We start from the raw sequence: 19,785 nt of genomic DNA, 5'->3' as shown, positions 1-19,785 counted from the left end.
CTTTGAGCGAGGCCCCATCTTCCACTGCAAGTATAGATCTAGCCGCCAGTCTGGAGATTGGAGGATCCACTTTGGGACACTGAGTCCAACCTTTAACCACGTCAGGGGGAAAAGGATAACGTGTATCCTTAAGGCGCTTAGAAAAACGCTTATCTGGACAAGCATGGTGATTCTGGACTGCCTCTCTGAAATCAGAGTGGTCTAGAAACATACTCGGTGTACGCTTGGGGAACCTGAAACGGAATTTCTCCTGCTGAGACGCTGACTCCTCCGCCGGAGGAGCTGAGGGAGAAATATCCAGCATTTGATTGATGGACGCAATAAGATCGTTCACTATGGCGTCCCCGTCTGGAGTATTAAGATTGAGAGCGCCCTCAGGATCAGAATCCTGATCAGCTGTCTCCGCATCATCAACCAGAGATTCCCCCCGCTGAGACCCTGAACAATATGATGTCGAGGGAAATTCTAAGCGAGCCCGCTTATTCGGTCTGGGGCTGGGGTCTAAGTCATAACCCTCAGCCTGGGATGTATGAGATACCCCGGGAGGACATTGTTGGACCAACTGAGGGGGGTCAGGGAACAATGATACAACAGAGTCCCTTTGCTGAGATACCGGCCTGGACTGCAAGGCTTCTAGTATCTTAGCCATAGTCTCAGAGAGTTTTGCAAACTCAGTCCCCGTCACCTGGACAGTGTCAACAGGTGGCTCCCCCTGGGCCCCTCTTAGCAGAGGCTCTGGCTGAATAAGTGTCACAGGGGCCGAACAATGCACACAATGAGGGTCAGTGGAACCTGCCGGTAGTGGGGGTCATACATGCGGCGCAGGCAGCATAATAAGCCTGTGTTTTGGCACCCCTGCCTTTTGTGGGCGCCATGCTATTGTTTTCCCTGTGTAACACAATAGGGTATATAGCCAGAATGAACTGTGCTCATACAGTGTAGAGTATATACTATAAACAAATAATGTATCAATACACTACAGCACCATGGGGCTAGCACCAACAGGTGCTGCTTACCACCCGCTTTAAAGCGGTTGTGAGGCCACCAGAGACCGTGTCTGGGTCTCCCAGGGTTTGTCCCTCTCTGCAGCGTCGGAGGAGCTGACAGGAATGGCTGCGGCGTCCTGACGAGAGGAGGGAGCCGTGGGCGTGGCCGAGAAAGTGCGGGAACTGGTGCCCGCACTGTGCACAGTGAGGGGGGGTGGAGTATGCAAATCATACTCCAGCCCTCAGTGCTGCTCGTTCCGTGCAGCGTCCCGCCCTTCCCCCTGCCTGTCAGGGCTGAGGGCGGGAGAAAGGGAAAACTAGGCCGCAAGCAAGCCGGGGACTCGAGTATAAGCGTGGCCGCCGTAAAAGCGCGGCACACGCCGAAGTCCCCGGCGAACTACAAGTCCCAGCCGCGCCGCAGTTTCCCATGGCAGCGGCGGTTAGCGCGGTAGCCCCTACATATAAACACACTCAGCGACGCTGAGTGTGTAATGGCACATTTAACCCGGTCAGCGCCGCGGCCCGGTGCACTAGCACACCCAGCAAAGCTGAGGTGTTGCCGTGCGCGGTCCCCACAGGGATACAGAGTACCTTCACGTAGCAGGGCCATGTCCCTGAACGGTACCCGGCTCCTATCCAGCAGGCTCCACAGGAGTTGTGGATGAAGCACGGTCTCAGTGCCTGGAGACCGATAGGATCCCACTTCGCCCAGAGCCCTGAGGGGGATGGGGAAGGAAAGCAGCATGTGGGCTCCAGCCTCTGTACCCGCAATGGATACCTCAACCTTAACAACACCGCCGACAAGAGTGGGGTGAGAAGGGAGCATGCTGGGGGCCCTATATGGGCCCACTTTTCTTCCATCCGACATGGTCAGCAGCTGCTGCTGACCAATCTGTGGAGCTGTGCTGTGTGTGTCTGACCTCCTTCGCACAAAGCAAAAAACTGAGGAGCCCGTGGGAGCACGGGGGGTGTATAGGCAGAAGGGGAGGGGCTTAACACTTTTGAGTGTAATACTTTGTGCGGCCTCCGGAGGCATAGCCTATACAACCCAATTGTCTGGGTCTCCCAATAGAGCGACAAAGAAAAAAAAAATTGCTCATGTGAGTGGCCACAGAGTAATATGGGTCCGGGTGGAATGCGATTTTTTTTTACCACATTACACTCGCTCCGTTTTTCTTGCCGTGTGTGCTCAGCCTTACCGTACAAACACAAACTTATTTTTGGTAATTTACATTTAAAACTTTAAACGTGACAAACTGCTTTTTCTGTGAGATCAAAGTAATAGATGAATGTCGCTGGAAGGAACGGGTAAAATTATAGTGGCAATAGTTCAGCACAGGACGGCCAGACAACCTGGCTGTAATTTTTTTCCTTCAGTCACACATCTTCATGTGATAAGCAGGGTCTCCCTGATAATTCAGATTATTCAAGAACGTTGCTATAATTGCCTATTGTTACCCAAAAAAAAAAAAACTTCCCGTGTGAACCTACAAAATATGGTTGTCCACTTTACGGGACATATGTATTTTGTCTACTTATATACATATATTGTGAGCCAAAAAAAAAAATCATTTATACAATTGGGTTTCACTAAACATTTTGCATAGTTTGTCTCTTACAGGCCTTTTCTTTCCCAACACATTTATCTTTGATGGGATATAGAGGATGATATGGAGAGGAGCTCAGATTAAGAAGGGTAATAAGAGGGAAGTCAAGCAGGTGGGAAGGTGCACTTAAAGAGAACCAACCACCAGGATTGCTACTGCAACTTTAATATAAAGATATTTCCGCAACCAAGCACTGGATCTTTCTATAACAGGTGTGCCTGGATTCAGTATCTTGCCTGTGCTTGGTTTGAACAGTCATTCTGTGCTGACAGAGCCACTTTAACTCAGTCTGCTGCCAGCAAAAGACAGTGCATCAAAAAGGCTATAGAAAGAAAATGGTGCAAAATTTGTAATGATGCCTGAGTAATAATAATAATAATAATAATAATAATAATAATAATCAGGCATATGCACATAGTGGACTACGTTCGGGTGTCCATCTGCAGAAAACGTATATGTGCAAAAATGGCACAAAACAGAGCACACGCTAACGCAGTGTGCTCCATTACAGTGAATGGCCCTGCCGGGTGCATGCGTCCGGAACACGCTTTGCAGAGTGGGGGAGGGGCGGTTCGGACGGATCCTCCGACGGGACCTGTGGACGTAGGGAAAAACGCAATGTGAAAGAAGGATTTTTGTGTACTCACCGTAAAATCTCTTTCTCTGAGTCTTCATTGGGGGACACAGGACCATGGGTGTATGCTGCTGTGACTAGGAGGCTGACACTAAGTGAACATAAAAAGAGTTAGCTCCTCCCTGGCAGTGTACACCCCAAGCCGGAGGCGGTACTATGCCAGTTTTGTGCAAAAGCAGTAGTAGGAGAGACCTGAACAACCATAACTAAACAATGTAATACACGAGAAAAAAAGTGTGGTGAAAAACACACCGTGCCTTATGGCACGTATATATATAATAGCCGGATGGAAACAAAGGTGACCCGCAAACAACATTGGGAAACATCCGGTAAATGAAGACCTCACAATTCAAACAGGGTGGGTGCTGTGTCCCCCAATGAAGACTCAGAGAAAGAGATTTTACGGTGAGTACACAAAAATCCTTCTTTCTCTATCGCTTTCATTGGGGGACACAGGACCATGGAACGTCCAAAAGCAGTCCCTGGGTGGGTACATAAGCAGTCCTACAGATCCAAAACGAAGCACAAATTCCGTAGGAACGCTCTGTACACATGTTTACTACCTTTTTAGAGGTGTGCGACGGCTGTCTGCAACACCTTTCTCCCAAGGCAGGCATCTGCTGATGCCTGGGTGTGGACCTTGTAAAACCTGGTGAAGGTATGAAGACTGGCCCACGTTGCGGCTTTGCAGACTTGCTCGGCTGAAGCCTGGTGTCTGATTGCCCAAGACGCCCCAAGTGCACGGGTGGAATGTGCTCTTACTCCTCTCGGAGGGGACTTGTACCTGATTCGGTAGGACTCCGAAATGGCTGACCTGATCCATCTGGCAATGGTAGCCTTGGATGCCGGCATGCCCTTCTTGGGACCAGAAGGCAGGACGAACAGGTTGTCTGATTTGCAGAAAGGCGCAGTTCTCGAGATGTAAGTCCTGAGCGCTCGTACTAAGTCCAGTGTGTGTAGTGACCTTTCCAAGGACCGAGTGGGTGCCGGACAAAAAGATGGAAGCACGATATCCTCATTCAGGTGAAAAGGAGACACTACCTTCGGCAGGAACTCCGGAGACGGACGCAGGACAACCTTGTCCTGGTGAAAAACAAGAAAAGGTGAACGGCACGAAAGAGCTGCCAGTTCAGACGTTCTCCTGATTGAAGTGACCGCCACCAAAAAAAAATCACTTTCCAGGATAAGTGTGAGACTGAAGATTCTTTGAGTGGTTCAAATGGAGCCAGTTGGAGCGATCCTAAAACCAGATTGAGATCCCATGGTTCTAGCGGAGCCCGATAGGGCGGATTCAGATGAGCGACTCCTTGGATGAACGTCTTGACCTGCGGACGTGATGCTAGATTTCGTTGGAAAAGAACAGACAAAGCCGAAACCTGCCCCATGATGGTTGCCAGCGAGAGACCCGCTTGCAACCCTGCCTGAAGGAACGCTAGAAGCGTCGGTAGTGACAGAACTAGCGGGGAGAGATTTCCGTTGACCTCGCACCACTGAAAAAAGGCCTTCCAGGTGAGGTAGTAGATCTTCGAAGATGAAGGCTTTCGAGCTCTAATCATAGTCTGAATCACTCCTGGAGCAAATCCTGACTGGGCTAACAGCCAGGATTCAAGAGCCATGCCGTCAAATTGAGAACCCCTGAATTCTGATGGAAGAGCGGACCTTGAGACAGCAGGTCCGGCCGATCCGGAAGCCGCCACGGGGTGTCCTCGACGAGCTGTGCGAGTTCTGCGAACCATGCTCGCCTGGGCCATTCTGGGGCGATGAGAATCACCGGAATGCCCTCTGCCTTGATTTTCTTGAGGACTCTTGGGATCAGTGGCAGCGGCAGAAAGATGAACGATAGTCTGAAGTGATTCCACGGAAGAATGAGGGCGTCGACTCCTAGTGCCTGCTTGTCGTGGGAGCGAGATATGAACTGTGGGATTTGATTGTTGAACCGCGAGGCCATCAGGTCCACATCCGGAGTCCCCCATCTGTGGCAGATCTGTCCGAAAACGTCTCTGTTGAGAGACCACTCGCCCGACGCCAGACCCTGTCTGCTGAGATAGTCGGCCGCCCAATTTTCCATGCCGGGGATATGTACCGCGGAGATCCTGGAGTTGTGCGACTCTGTCCACTGTATGATCTTCTTCACCTCTCTCATTGCCATGACGCTCCTCGTGCCGCCCTGGTGATTGATGTATGCCACCGCCGTGGCGTTGTCCGACTGTATTCTGATTGGAGACCCCTGTATAAGGCGCTGAAAAGCTTGCAGGGCTCGAAGGACCGCTCTGATCTCCAAAACGTTGATCGGGAGTTGGCTTTCCCGGGAGGACCACTGTCCGTGAGCCGTGTGATGATGGAACACCGCTCCCCAGCCCAGAAGGCTGGCATCGGTGGTGACTGCCAGTATACCGGTACGAATGACATTCCTTTGGAGAGATTTAGGCTGTTGGTCCACCAGAGCAGAGAGCGGCGGACTTCCGGGGACAACTTTATCTTGCGATCCAGGGTGAATTGCGACTTGTCCCAATTGTGCAGCAGAGATATCTGAAGGGGACGAAGATGAAAGCGGGCGAACGGGACCGCCTCTATTGCCGCCACCATCCGACCTAGGGCCCTCATACCGAATCGTATGGACACCGCTCTGGAGCGGTGGAGGGTCTGGACATCTCTCTGGAGGGAGGCAATCTTTTCCTGTGGAAGGGACACACGTCCTTGGATGGTATCGAACTCTATGCCGAGGAATGTGATCCGACGGGCCGGGGTCAGAGAGGACTTCTTCCGATTGATGATCCAACCGAGCCGGGACAGAGTATCGATGGTAACCTGGACACTTAGACGGCAGTCGTTGAAAGAGGACCCCTTGATCAGCAAGTCGTCCAGGTATGGAATCACCAGAACTCCTCTGGAGTGCAGGATCGACATGGTAGCAGCCATGACTTTCGTGAATACTTGGGGCGCAGACGCAAGGCCGAAAGGTAGGGCAGTAAACTGATAATGATAGTCTGCCACGGCAAAGCGCAGGAATTTCTGGTGTTGATGTGCAATCGGGATGTGCAGATATGCATCCTGTATGTCCAGAGAGGCGAGGAATTCGCCGACCTCCATGGAGGCAATGACCGATCGGAGGGACTGCATGCGAAATTTTCTGGGTCTGACGTACCTGTTGAGGACCTTGAGTTCAAGAACGGGACGCACAGTGCCGTCCTTTTTGGGGACAACAAAGAGGTTTGAGTAGACTCCCCTGAACCGTTCCGAGTCTGGGACCGGCACCACGACCCCTGAGCGGCGAAGAGTTTCGATGGCATGAAGAAAAGGGCGAGCTTGCGCGTCTGACTCGGGAGGATGGGAAAGGAAAAACCGACTTGGGGGCATTGACGAGAACTCTATCTTGTATCCCGAGACTAAAATTTCTCTGACCCAAGCATCTGTGATCAAGGGCAGTCATACGTGTTGGAAAAGAGACAGGCGCCCCCCCACCTGGTCCGCGCTGACGCGCGAAGACCACGAGTCATTTGGAGGAGTATCGCTGAGATCTAGATGCTGGTTTGGCTGGCTGGCGTGATTTAGGACGCCAGTACGGATTTGTTTTGAAGGACGGGTTCTTCCTGTTTCTCTGTGGGGATCTGTTCCTCCTAGGCTGTGTAGTGGAACTGAAGCTGCGAAAAGGACGAAAACCTGAGGTCGGCTGGCGGCGCGGGATACGTCTTGGCCTCAGCTGGGGACGGGAAGTGCTCTTTCCTCCCGTAGCCTCGGCGATGATCTGATCGAGCCTGTCCCCGAACAGTCGGCCTCCTGCAAATGGGAGGCCGGTAAGAGATTTCTTTGAAGCTGCGTCTGCATTCCAGGCTCTGAGCCAGACCGCCCGGCGGATTGCCACCGTGTTGCTGGCCGCTTGTGCTGCGCAGTTGGCAGACACCAGAGATGCGTTAATGATATACTCACCCGCTAGGACAACCTGCGCCGCCATGTTGACGAGCTCGGGATCGCCATCCTGTGAGCGAAGGCCTCTGCGGAGGGTGTCGGCCCATGTCACCATGGCCTTCGCTACACAGACGGCGGCAAAAGCCGGCGACAGGGCAGCGCCTGCTGCCACGAAAGCCGAACGGGCGAATCTCTCAATGTTTCGGTCCGTGGCGTCACGGAGCGATGTCCCCTGTGGCAGAGATAGAACCGTATGCGAGGACAGGCGGGAGACCGGGGTGGGGGGGGGTGGGGGGAATTGTCGACCACCGGTGAGCCTGCCCATTCCTTCCTAAGATCCTCGGGGAAGGGATAGTGTAAGTCAATTGACTTACCGTTGTTGAACGTCTTGTCCGGTTGCTGTCTGTGCTTGCGTAGGATCTCAGCGAATTCCGGATGATCGCAAAAAGACCTGTGGACACGCTTAACATGTTTGAAAGATACCTGTGAGCTCTGGGCGGTGGCAGAGTCCGGCTGGAGCTTCAGCGTCTTATTCACTGCGTCAACCAGGCTGTCCACCATACGCCTGACATCAGCTGCCTGGTCCGAGTCCAGCAGTGAGGCTGCATCCGACTCTTCTCCGGAGAGATCGGATGGTCCCGGAGACAAGTGGCGCTCGGGTCTTGGAGGGGAGAGAGACCTCTGGGAGGAATTGGAAGACGAGACCGTGCGGGTTCGCTTCCGCGCTCCAGCAGCCAGGTCAGGGTCAGCACAACTGTGGTCCTGCGGCGGCTGGACCTGTGTGGCATGGCTGAGCGTAGGGAGCGACTGCAAAGCTTGCGCGATGGTCAGGGACGCCCTTGACAGAGAATCCACCGACTGGGAGAGAGAAGTCAGCCACTCTGGGGGAGGGAGCGCATTGGGGCCCGATGCGTCTTGTACTGCTGCAGTAGCGGCGTGGACGGGGGGGCTGGCGGCGTCTGGGGCAATCTGCGTGGGCTGCGGATCGGGAGTGCAAGCTGCGCAGAGGGAGGTAGCCTGGCCTTGGGAGAATTTTTCGTTGCAAGACGAGCACGCAAAATGCATTATGAAGGGGGCCTGTTTGGATCAGGACGACTTAGAGTTAGGCATGGCTGCTCAGGGGGCTCCTACTAGAGACACTAGGGAGGAGACAGGAGAAAATTGGAAGAAAAAAAGAGAATTTTGTTACTTACCGTAAATTCTTTTTCTTATAGTTCCGTCATGGGAGACCCAAACCATGGGTGTATAGCTACTGCCCCCGGAGGACACACAAAGTTACTACACTCAAAAACATGTAGCTCCTCCCTCCTAGCATATACAGCCCCTGCTAGCCAGATCTAGCCAGTTTAGTGCAAAAGCTGAAGGAGGACATCCACCCACAAGAAGAGACAGAGTAAAATCCGGAAGAACCGGAACCTCTGTCTACAACAATAACAGCCGGTGAAGACACACGGAACAAGAAACCTGCCAACAGGCAATAGGGAGGGTGCTGGGTCTCCCATGACGGAACTATAAGAAAAAGAATTTACGGTAAGTAACAAAATTCTCTTTTTCTTTATCGTTCCTATGGGAGACCCAAACCATGGGACGTTCAAAAGCAGTCCATGGGTGGGAATAAACAGACAACTGAGAAGCAGGCAAACCTAACTTCACAAATGGGCGACAGACGCCGGAAAAATGCGTCTGCCCAAGCCCACGTCTGCCAAAGCATGAGCATGCCTTGGGTAGTGCTTCGAAAAAGTATGCAGACTAATTCGAGCTGCAGTCTGACAGACCTACTGAGCCGTAACCTGGTGCCTGAAAGCCCAAAAAAAGGCGCCGACAGGTCTGACCAAATGTGCTCTGATCCCCAGCGGGGAAGGCACTTGAATACACTCGTAGGTCTCGGAAATGGCCGACCTAAGCCAACATCAGGGTCGGCTTAGATGCCGAGAGACCGCTACGCTGACGAACAGTCAGCACCAGAGAGGTGCACCGCCTAACAACGGCGGTGCGAGACACATAGATCCGGAGCGCCCGCACCAGATCCAGGATATGCAACGCTTCCTCAAGCGATGAACAGGAGCCGGGCAAAAGGAAGGCAGGAAAATTGCCCCGGATAAGGTGGAAGCAGAAACCACCTTAGGGAAAAAAGTCCGGAGTCGGACGAAGACCACCTTGTCTTGATGCAAAAGACCAAAAAAAGGGGGCGACTCCGAGAGAGTGCAGCCAGAACTCTCTGGCGGGAAATTATAGCCACTAGAAAGAGTACTTTCTGTGAAAGATGAAACAAAGAAACCTCCCCAAGAGGCGCAAAGGGGGGTTTCCGGGAACCGGGAGGACCGGATTAAGGTCCCAGGTCTCCATAGGCCGCCGGAAAGGCGGAATGATGTGAGATGCGCCCTTAAAGGAGCGCACCGGAGCCAGCCGGACGATATGCCGCTGGCACATACTGACAGAGCCGAGACCTGTCCCTTAATGAGGGATAGTCCTAGCTGTAGACCGGACTGTGGAAGGGACAGGAGGGTCGGCAAGGCCAAAAAGGTCAAAGGACACTTTGGAGCTCGAGTCATAGCGGAGATGACTTCAGGAAGGATATCAGAAGTCGCCAAGATCCAGGACTCAAGAGCTACGCCGTCAATCTGAGAATCCAGAATTCTGACGGGAAAAACGGACCTCTTGAGAAAAGGTCTGAACGGTCCGGAAGATGCCATGGCAACCCAACGGACAGAAGGAGCAGGTCAGAGTACGAAGCCTGCTTGGGTCAGTCTGGAAGAATGACCCGACGGCCCCCTTTACCGATCTTACGCAGGACTCTGGACAAGAGGTAGAGGGTGAAATTCGAAAAGAGACAAAGCTGGGATCAAACATGAACCAGTGTGTCTACCGCAAAACCTGAGGATTGTGGACCACGGTTGGACAGCTGAAAAAGCCTGCCTCGTAGTTTTCACATCTAGGATGTGGACTGCGGATTCGGTGGACTAGGAGTCCCTTGTCCACTGAAGAATGTTGAGCCGCCAAGATTGCCAGGCGGCTGAGTGTCCCGCCCTGTAAGCTGATGTAGGAAAACGCTGTCACGTTGTCCGACTGGACTCGAATGTGCCTAGCCGCCCACAGATGGTGAAGGCTTAGAGAGCCAGAAATACAGCTCTGATTTCCAGCACATTGATCCAGAGGGCTGATTCGGACAGAGTCCAAGCGCCCTGCGCTCCACGGTGGAGATATACTGCTCCCAAGGCGGATAGGCTAGCATCCTGGTGAGGATCACCCGGGACGGGCCAGAAAGGAGCACCCCTGAGACAGAGTGGCCGAAGCCACCACTGAAACGAGCCCCTGGTCAGTGGCGAAGCCACCACCCCGTGGGAGGATTGAGTTCGCTTGTACAGCGGAAAACATCCAGTCTCAGAGGACGCAGGAGAAACTGGGCAAGGAACCGCTTCCATTGACGCCCTGAGAACCTCTGGTTCGAAGTCAGAGTGGACTTGGACAGAAAGACAAGCCACCCGAATAGGTCAGAGTGGCGAGAGTGAGCGAAGCACTCTGCTAAGAGTCAGCACTGGATGAAGCCCCGACAAGAAGGCCGTCCAGGGCAAAAGATCACTGCCAAACCCTAGGGGGGCAGGACCCTAATCACAGCTGCCCCAATGAGAATACTCGAGGGGCCTTGGCTAACCCCAAGGGAAAAGCCACGAATTGGACCACTCCGATTGTCAAAACGTAGTCAACGCTGGTGTGAAACTGCGATTGACTCCTGCCGATAGGCATCTCTGATGCCGATGGCTGCTAGGGAATCTCCTTGGGTTCTTGATTGATCCGGTGAAAAAAAACACACGGAACAAAACCGAGACTCCATGTGAAAACGCCCCACCTGGCTATGCTTGAAAAGCTAAAGATCCAGGTCGGAAGGCACCGCCCTCTTCGGGGACTAGGAATAGATTTAAGCAAAAATCTCAGAACCGTTCCCAGTCGGGAACCGGTACAATTACTCCATTAGCCAGCAAGAAATGCCACGGCCTGTGAGAAGGCGGCGGCCTTGGAGCCGGGAGGAGTTGACAGAAAAAATCTGTTTGGCGGGTGGACAGAAGTCCATCCTGTAGCCAAGGGAGATATAATCTCGCCCCCACTGAACGGAGACGTGTTAGAACCCTACGTCGCCAAGTGGAGAGAGCCTGCCACCGACCAAGGAGGTTGTTAGCGTGGCTAAATAGCTCGGAGGAAGCTGACTCAGTGACAGCATCTCCTGCGGTCTTCTGAAGACGCAGCTTCGAGCCATTTGGTTCTATGAACCTAGGCCGAGCTAGAGGACGATCAGATGGAGGAACGGAAACCACCGAAACCTCAACTGATTCCTGCCCTGGACAGGTTCCCTGGTTTAGGTTTGTGGCAAGGAAGAACACTCCCCGCCAAGAGCTTCCTTAATTTCACCCAGTTGGTTCCGCGGAAACTGGTCCCACCAAGGGGGAGCCCAGCAAGGAACCTCCATAGAGGCATCTGCCTTCCAATTCCGAAGCCACAGGAGCCTGCGGATAGCGAGGAAGGTAGCCCAGACCACCGCCGTGCGGCGTCCAGCATGGCAGACCTGGCAGAGGATGAAAAGACTGAAGTCTGGAAGTTCAGGCAACCGTTTTGGGCATAGAGTCCCTGTGAGAGAATGCATCTCCTCCAGAGAAGCAGAGAAGGTACAAAAAAAAAAACCGCACTGCTGTAAAGCTGAGGAGAACGAAGCTCCTGCCGTCCCCATACCGACTTGGCCCAAAGGACAACCGGGCGGACCGCAGAACCTTAAGTAAGGAGCCATCAGCCACTGACATAACGGTCCGGGCTGAGCCACCTGAGGTGAATGAGCCCACTTCTTGACCACCATTGGTGGACAGGGGAAACACAGTCCTCAGAATCACGCTTCATGGGAAGCGACTGTCAGAGCGGACCCTGGGCTAGTCACAGGGGCCTGAAAACTGGAGTGGTTAAGGAACACACGTTGTGTTCACCTAGATAAGGTAACACCGGCGGATTGAGGTCCAGTACAAAATTAATGTACCGTAGAATCCATATAGAGGTGCCGTCAGCCACTGATACAACTAACCGGGCTGAAAGTCTAGACACCGGAGTGGCTACCCTTGGCGAATGAGTACACTCCTTGACCACCTCTGATGGGAGGGGGAGACAGGCAGCAGAACCCCGCTGTGGGGTCTGCAGGATAGGCTGTGGGCTTGGACGCAGCGGGCTGAAAACTGGAGTGGTTAAGGAACACACTCCTCGTCCTGTTAAAGGTATACTGATGCCTTTCTGCCAGCGGGGAATACTCCCCTGATCAGGCGGATGGAGGTCCAGTACAAGAATAATGGACGCAATCCAATCATTCGCATCTGCGTCACCTACGGACGGATCAATGTACATAAAGTAGCGTCCGTGCCCGTGGTAGAGACATCCTCCTCGTCCAGTGAGTCAGCTCGTAATCGGAGCTGCGGGACGGGGAGGACAGGGGACCCTGCGTCTCCCTGTCAGGAGGACGGGGTCTGAGCCCAGAAGGAGAGTCCCTTGTGAGCTTTGCTGAGCGAAGCAGAAAACGCCCTGAGAAGGGGGCTGCATGCTCAGCAGATGCCGGGACAGCCGACCCCTGGAAATAGGATTCCCACGGGGGTCAGCCACCGAAACCGGAGCAGCTGGAGGGACCATTAATGAGCCCCCATGCTGAGGGGCCACAGTGGTTATGAGCTCGGTATAGCCGTACGAGACTACCTGCAGTGGATAATAAAAAACAGCCTGCAGCCTCGCTCTGTGAGACATGCTGCAGAGGTGGGGGCTCTGTCTAGAATGTCTAGAATACCCAAGACAGGGGTTCAGCCTGGGGAGACTCCCGGCTGAGGCATCTTGACCACCATCCACCACATAAGAACCATTACAGTGTGCCGGTTCAGGCAATATGAGGTTACATGCAGAACATGTAGTGTACAGCCTTGGAGCTTTGCTGCTAGAGTGAGACATGCTGCTGAGGAGGAGGTTCTATGATAAAGAATTAACTCCTTCAGAATGCCCTGAGAGTGTATAAAAGTGCACAACCAGAGGTTGTGACTTATCAGGCCACTATTATGAGTGCCATCCGAATTCCAAGCCTGGACCCCCAGCCAGTATTCACTCCCTCTGCTGCCGAGCAGCCAGCGCCGACCAGTGTACTAAGACGCTGAGAAAATGGCGCCAGAGTGAGGGGGGAGGGCGGGGGTTAACCCAGGAGCGGGAATCGGAGGGCGAAGGAGATGTACAGGGGAGGGAATCATCTCCTCAAAAAGGAGCGTCCTCCCCTGTGCAGAGCGGCCGGCGGGCGGCTCTGCAGTGTCCCCCTGCATGACTGACATGCAGGGGAACGAAACGAAACTAGGCTGCCGCTGAAGCCGGGGCCTAGAGTTATGCATGCGGCCGAGAATCAGGCATCATCGGCGCGGTTCTCAGTAAAAACCGTGGAACCGGCCAGAAACACAGTAAAAAAGCAGCATTATCAAGCAATCACTGTTCCCCCCAATAAAAGTGCCCCACATTGCAGAAGGACCCTCTGAATAAACGTCTCTATACTTAGCTTTGAGACGCAGGGCCCAGTCCCTGTGGGGTGGGGGGTCAGTGCTCCGTCCAGCAGGGTCCTGCAAAAGGGCTGCGGATGGAGGCCGGTCTCCTGCAAGGCATGATGAGGTGGCTGTCTCTGGGCAGAATATGGAAAGGGCGGGCCAGAGGGGGCGCACGCAAACGGGGGGGGGAGCGCTCCGGCCCGAGTTAGGCCCGAAGCCGGGGATTAAATTAATGAGCGGCGGCTGCCGGGAGCGCAGCGCTGGGCGTGGAACAGCTCTCACCTGCGTCCACGCGCGTCCCTCGGATCCATAAGTCCCCTCCATGATTGCTGCGGCCCCTGGTAAGTGTTGAGGCATCCGAGGGGCCGTGATGGAGACTGCGCAGCGCTCCTGCGCTGCAGTGCCAGAACCTCAGCCTGGGCCCAGGGTATCAGGTGAACGCTGGGGGAGGCCTGGTGACAGAGGACCCCTTGATGTGAGCGCTCCTGCGCTGTGACAGTCTGACATCCTCAGGGAATCCTCTTCACCTCCACCAGAAACACCCCCTGGGACGGTACCATGGGGGTCGACGGGGAGTGTGTGCCCTTAAATCAAATAATAATCTCGGTCCCCAATCAACCCCTGGGGTGGTACCATGGGGCCGGAGGGGGATAGGGCCTGGCGTCTCGAGCCCTCAGGCAACCCTGGGGCGAGAGTTCTCTCTGAAGCAGGGTCTTTAACCCTGCAGAAGAGACAAAAAACGTAGAACGATGAGAATGCTGAGCGGCGCCGTATAGCCCGAAAAAAACGTAAAAAAGCGCAATAGCCTAGGCTGAGGTTGGCCCACAGAGATATGAGCCCACTTCAGCCTCCTACGACACTAAGCAAAAAACTGGCATAGTACCGCCTCCGGCTCGGGGTGTACACTGCCAGGGAGGAGCTAACTCTTTTTATGTTCACTTAGTGTCAACCTCCTAGTCACAGCAGCATACACCCATGGTCCTGTGTCCCCCAATGAAAGCGCTAGAGAAAGGAGCCTTACATACTGCACATTGCTTCTATTTACAGCTGTCTGCCTATAACTTGTTACAATTTGTTACATAGTGCTGTTATTAATCACCTACAGACCTTTATGACGTTATGTGCTCACTAGACCAGGGGTCTCAAACATGCGTCACGAGACCGCTTTTTGCGGCCTGCAGACACGCGGACCCAGGAACGATGGCAGCCATTGCAATGGCCGCAGCCGTCAGAGTTTTGTTTCAGATGAACGTTTTGCCGGCGCTGTGCAGTCAAGCTCTCTCTGCACAACTATTCCAATGGCAGCTGCCGGCCAATCAGAGACAAGCAGCAGACCCATGACAAGCACATGACGACAGGATAGACACACCACTACAAGATGGGGACAAGGATGGGCACATCACTACAGGATGGGGACAAGGATTGGGTACATTACTACAGGATGGGGACAAGGATTGGGTACATTACTACAGGATGGGGACAAAAATGGGGCACATTACTACAGGATGGAGACAAAGATGGGGCACATTACTACAGGATGGGGAGAAGGATGGGGCACATTACTACAGGATGGGACAAGGATGGGACAAGGATGGGGGGAGAAGAACAGAAACATTACAATGGGGTCCAGCTGGGGACATTACAGTAATCTGAAGGTGTGTAAAAAAAAAAACCAATATCGCACCAATGAAAAATGTCACTTTGACCTGAAAAGAATGTGGCCTTCCAATTTTTTTTTCTATGTGCAGCCCTTATACCCAGCCAAGTTTGAGATCACTGCACTAGCCATTCCACTGTATCCTGTCCAGCATGTAAAACATGACCCCTCCTGAACCAGAGAGGCAGGAGAAAAAAACAAAACAAAAAAAAAAAAACCACACCCCAGAAACCATGAAAAGAAAAGGTGCGATATGTCATGTACTGTACTAAAGGAGGGAAGGAAGACATACTTTATATTGAACCCAGTTATAATAGAAGAACGAAAACACCAGGAGCAAAAATGCAAGTCTTAGAAAGTTGAATAGAATAATATATTGATATCTACAATCTAATCGCTTGTTCTAGAGAAATCCAAGGTTTTTTTTTTGTTATATGTAAATGAGCTGGTGAGATTATGGTCTAAACACTAATCATCTTCAGTATCGCCAACAGAGCTTATTTGAAAAGAGAGGAGTTATTAGTGTGAGACATGTAATGACTGACAACTCTGCAGTGATATTAGGAGAGCAGAATGTGTGTGATTATAACAAGCAGTCCAGCGGAGTTGAAATTTATCTAATTAGAAACACATCTGCAATTCTATTCTCACAGTGCACAACTCAACTGAACTCCCCTTCCACGCACACCAGAAGCTTGTTACATGGAAGCTAAAGCACTATGAGAGAACAAATGCAGCTACAAATGTGTTTGTAATGAAACATAGTTCAGCTCTGCGTTATAATCTCACCCAGCTCTTCAATGATATCAGACTGTCAGTCATTATATGTCTCACACTGGTAAAGCCAAATTTCATTTAAAATATACTCTGGAGCCAGGATTTTCAGGGAGATGTGTCCAGCCCATAGATCTTAACAGCTCATTTATATAAAAGAAAAACGTACATTTCTCTGGAATACTACATCACATTGCAGATATCAAGTACCATTTATCTCAACTTTTTAGCACCTGCATGCCCATATAGATGGCTTAAGAGAATTGATTTTACTAACAGATTTTCTTTAAAGACTTAGGGGTACTTTGCACGTTGCGACATCACTACTGCGATCTCGTCGGGGTCAAATCGAAAGTGACGCACATCCGGCGCCAGTAACGACGTCGCAACTTGTAAAGCCTAGATAAGTTGATAAACGATCGAAAAAGCGTCGTAAATTGGTGATCTGTGTAGTGTCGGTCATTTCCATAATTTTGCTGCAGCGACAGGTACGATGTTGTTCCTCGTTCTTGCGGCAGCACACATCGCTGTGTATGAAGCCGCAGGAGCGAGGAACATCACCTTACCTGCGTCCCGCCTGCAATGAGGAAGGAAGGTGGTGGGCGGGATGTTTACGTCCCGCTCATCTCCGCCCCTCCGCTTCTATTGGCCGCCTGCCGTGTGACGTCGCTTTGACGCTGCACCAACCGCCCCCTTAGGAAGGAGGCGGGTCGCCGGCCAGAGCGACATCGCAGGGCAGGTAAGTCCGTGTGAAGCTGCCGTAGCGATAATGTTCGCTACGGCAGCTATCACAAGATATCGCATCTGCGACGGGGACTATCGCGCTCGGGATCGCTACAATCGTCTAGCGATGTTGCAGCGTGCAAAGTACCCCTTATTCTTTCCATCTAGCCACAGTCTATGCGACTGCTGGAGCTAGCCAAATACAGCACTTTTCCTGTAGTCCCAGAGATGGAGTGGAGAGGTCTTGTGCTCCTTTCAAACTGGGCTCTGGAGATCCCAAGAGTCAAGTGATCAGCAAGATATCACCAATCATATGGGTAGGTAAAAACTTATAAAGATGGGAAGAACCATTTACCTTTTTTCTTTGTAATGTCATATTTTCAAGCATCAGTTAGGGTATAAAACAATTAACCTAATCTTAGCCAAAAAAAAGCCGAGACCCCACAGCAAAATCATGAATATTAAAGGTTTAAACAGCCGGGATAGAAGTTTTCACAGAATCCAACTGATAGTGAGGTTGTCAATTACTGCCACCACTCCCAATGATGACTGTGTAGTCACAACTGTTGTGCCCTAGAAATCACCTGGACAGATGTGGATGGCACCACATTGGAATTAGCTCACAGTGATAAACGTGCTTCATCGCATGGCAAATGTCTAATGTAAAAACCTCAACAAGTGCTTGAGTTTAGGGTATATTTGGGGAGTAAGCATAGCTTCATTTTTTTTTCTTTTAGAAGCATGGATTTACATTATGAAACTTTGGACAAAGAAGGGAAAGAGGCAAATTTTACATTTTTCTGAACATACAAAGAATAATCCCCAGACATAAGTGCCGGTATTATCTTGTAAAGCGTTACCTTTGCATGCTGGGAATTCGGAGGGAATCTTTCCTTTAAATGTTTTAAGATCTCAGAAGCAGCAGAAAAACAGCCCTACAAAACAATATTCATCTCAGCACATACATATATGAGGTTCATACATAATACTGTACAATAATCCACTGGTGGTGCAGGGACCCACATAGTTGCTACGAGTATAAATCAATTGCATATAGTTATGAGTGTCCTGTCACAATGTATTGATGAGCCATGCTTTCATTTTAATGGATGCGTGCTTGTACATAAATGGCACAGATATCATCAATACACAATTGCACTCACTTGGAGGGGCGATGTAGCAGACCAGAGCGGGCGCATGTGAAAGGGGCTGCCTAAATCCTGCAAACTATCCTGGCTTCCATACCTGGCTGCCTGCTCTTTCACACCTGCACACTCGTTCCCGTGATAGGGGATACCATCTGGAGGCCAGCAGTCCCACCGGTGCGGTACCCCGGCTCCTAATCATAGACACAGGATCTTCTGCAGCCGGCGTGTGAGGCACGGCAACCATCTTCTCTGCACACAGCCATGCATCTTCACAGCATGCGGCGCCGCATGGTTCCAGAACCCAGCTCGTCCACAGAGAGGGCGGCGAGTGATAGCAGCCATCTACACACACAGAGCTGTGCCGAAGAGGAGGCCTGGAGAGCGGTGAGCACAAGGGGCTGATATTACCATTAGCCGCGCCAATGGCGGTCAGCAGGCGGCACATCAAAGGGCCACCAAAGGGAACTCTTACCCTGTGAGGTGCTGGAGGGTCTGGGGTGTGTGCCCTGAAAAACGGGCCGGCAGATCTCCCTCTGGTACTGGGACAACAAAGGGAGGACACAACTTGAAGCCCCCACGTTGCACAGACCTGCATCACCTTTGTAAGCTGCACCTGGAGTATTAAGCTGACCCGGGACTCACCATTGCTGGCACGTCATATATGAGTGGCTGCTCTCTGGCTGCCTGAGCTGGGTGGGAGGAGAGTGGAGGCATACTTACTGCTGGACACACATCATAGGGGCGCGGGACCAGGTGTGCTGGGGTGCGGCAGGAGTGGGTTGCATAATTAGCAAGTGCCCAACGAACCAATATAAGTCCCTCTCAAGCAGAGTGGAGCCATTGATAAACTCAAGGAGTTTGCAAGGGGCGGCCAGGCGGTCACTCCTAAAGCTAAGAGGAATGCCTCTTCTAGGGGCCAAGTACTGACGGACATGGAGGCTGAAGATCAAAATGATTTAACCCTGAGACAAGTGTACAAGCAGCTTATGCAGGCGATATCTACATGTAAGAGCTCCCTTACAGGGAAGATTGCGGAGGTACATACAGAAGTTGGCCTCCTACGCCAGGATATGCAGACCCTGAGGGCTCGCACTGCAGAGGTGGAGACAAGAGTGTCTGAACTGGAGGGTAAAAGAAGGGAATTTTGTTTACTTACCGTAAATTCCTCTTCTTCTAGCTCCAATTGGGAGACCCAGACACTTGGGTGTATAGCTTATGCCTCCGGAGGCCACACAAAGTATTACACTAAAAGTGTAAAGCCCCTCCCCTTCTGCCTATACACCCCCCGTGCATCACAGGCTCCTCAGTTTTGGTGCAAAAGCAAGAAGGAGGAAAAAATTATAAATTGGTTTAAAGTAAATTCAATCCGAAGGAATATCGGAGAACTGAAACCATTCAACATGAACAACATGTGTACAAAAAGAACAACAGCCCGAAGGGAACAGGGGTGGGTGCTGGGTCTCCCAATTGGAGCTAGAAGAAAAGGAATTTACGGTAAGTAAACAAAATTCCCTTCTTCTTTGTCGCTCCATTGGGAGACCCAGACACTTGGGACGTCCAAAAGCAGTCCCTGGGTGGGTAACTAATACCTCATAATAGAGCCGTAAACGGCTCCGTCCTACAGGTGGGCAACCGCCGCCTGAAGGACTCGCCTACCTAGGCTGGCATCTGCCGAAGCATAGGTATGCACCTGATAGTGTTTCGTGAAAGTGTGCAGGCTCGACCAGGTAGCCGCCTGACACACCTGCTGAGCCGTAGCCTGGTGCCGCAAGGCCCAGGACGCCCCCACGGCCCTGGTAGAATGGGCCTTCAGC

At 52.0% G+C, this 19,785-nt stretch overlaps 1 protein-coding gene across 1 annotated transcript in view; it reads right to left on the bottom strand.

Annotated features, from left to right (window-relative positions):
• ANAPC5 (anaphase promoting complex subunit 5) overlaps positions 1–19,785 on the bottom strand; it is a 179,676-nt gene that overhangs the window by 51,307 nt on the left and 108,584 nt on the right. The window contains exon 12 of the mRNA XM_075323552.1: positions 17,684–17,758. Coding sequence (XP_075179667.1) covers positions 17,684–17,758 — 75 coding nt within the window. The remainder of the gene's footprint in view (positions 1–17,683; positions 17,759–19,785) is intronic.

Source organism: Anomaloglossus baeobatrachus, chromosome 1 (genome assembly GCF_048569485.1).
Source record: "Anomaloglossus baeobatrachus isolate aAnoBae1 chromosome 1, aAnoBae1.hap1, whole genome shotgun sequence".
Classification (NCBI taxonomy): domain Eukaryota; kingdom Metazoa; phylum Chordata; class Amphibia; order Anura; family Aromobatidae; genus Anomaloglossus; species Anomaloglossus baeobatrachus.
Note: the sequence above shows the minus strand (reverse complement) of the source record. Positions and strands in the feature narration are given on the sequence as shown.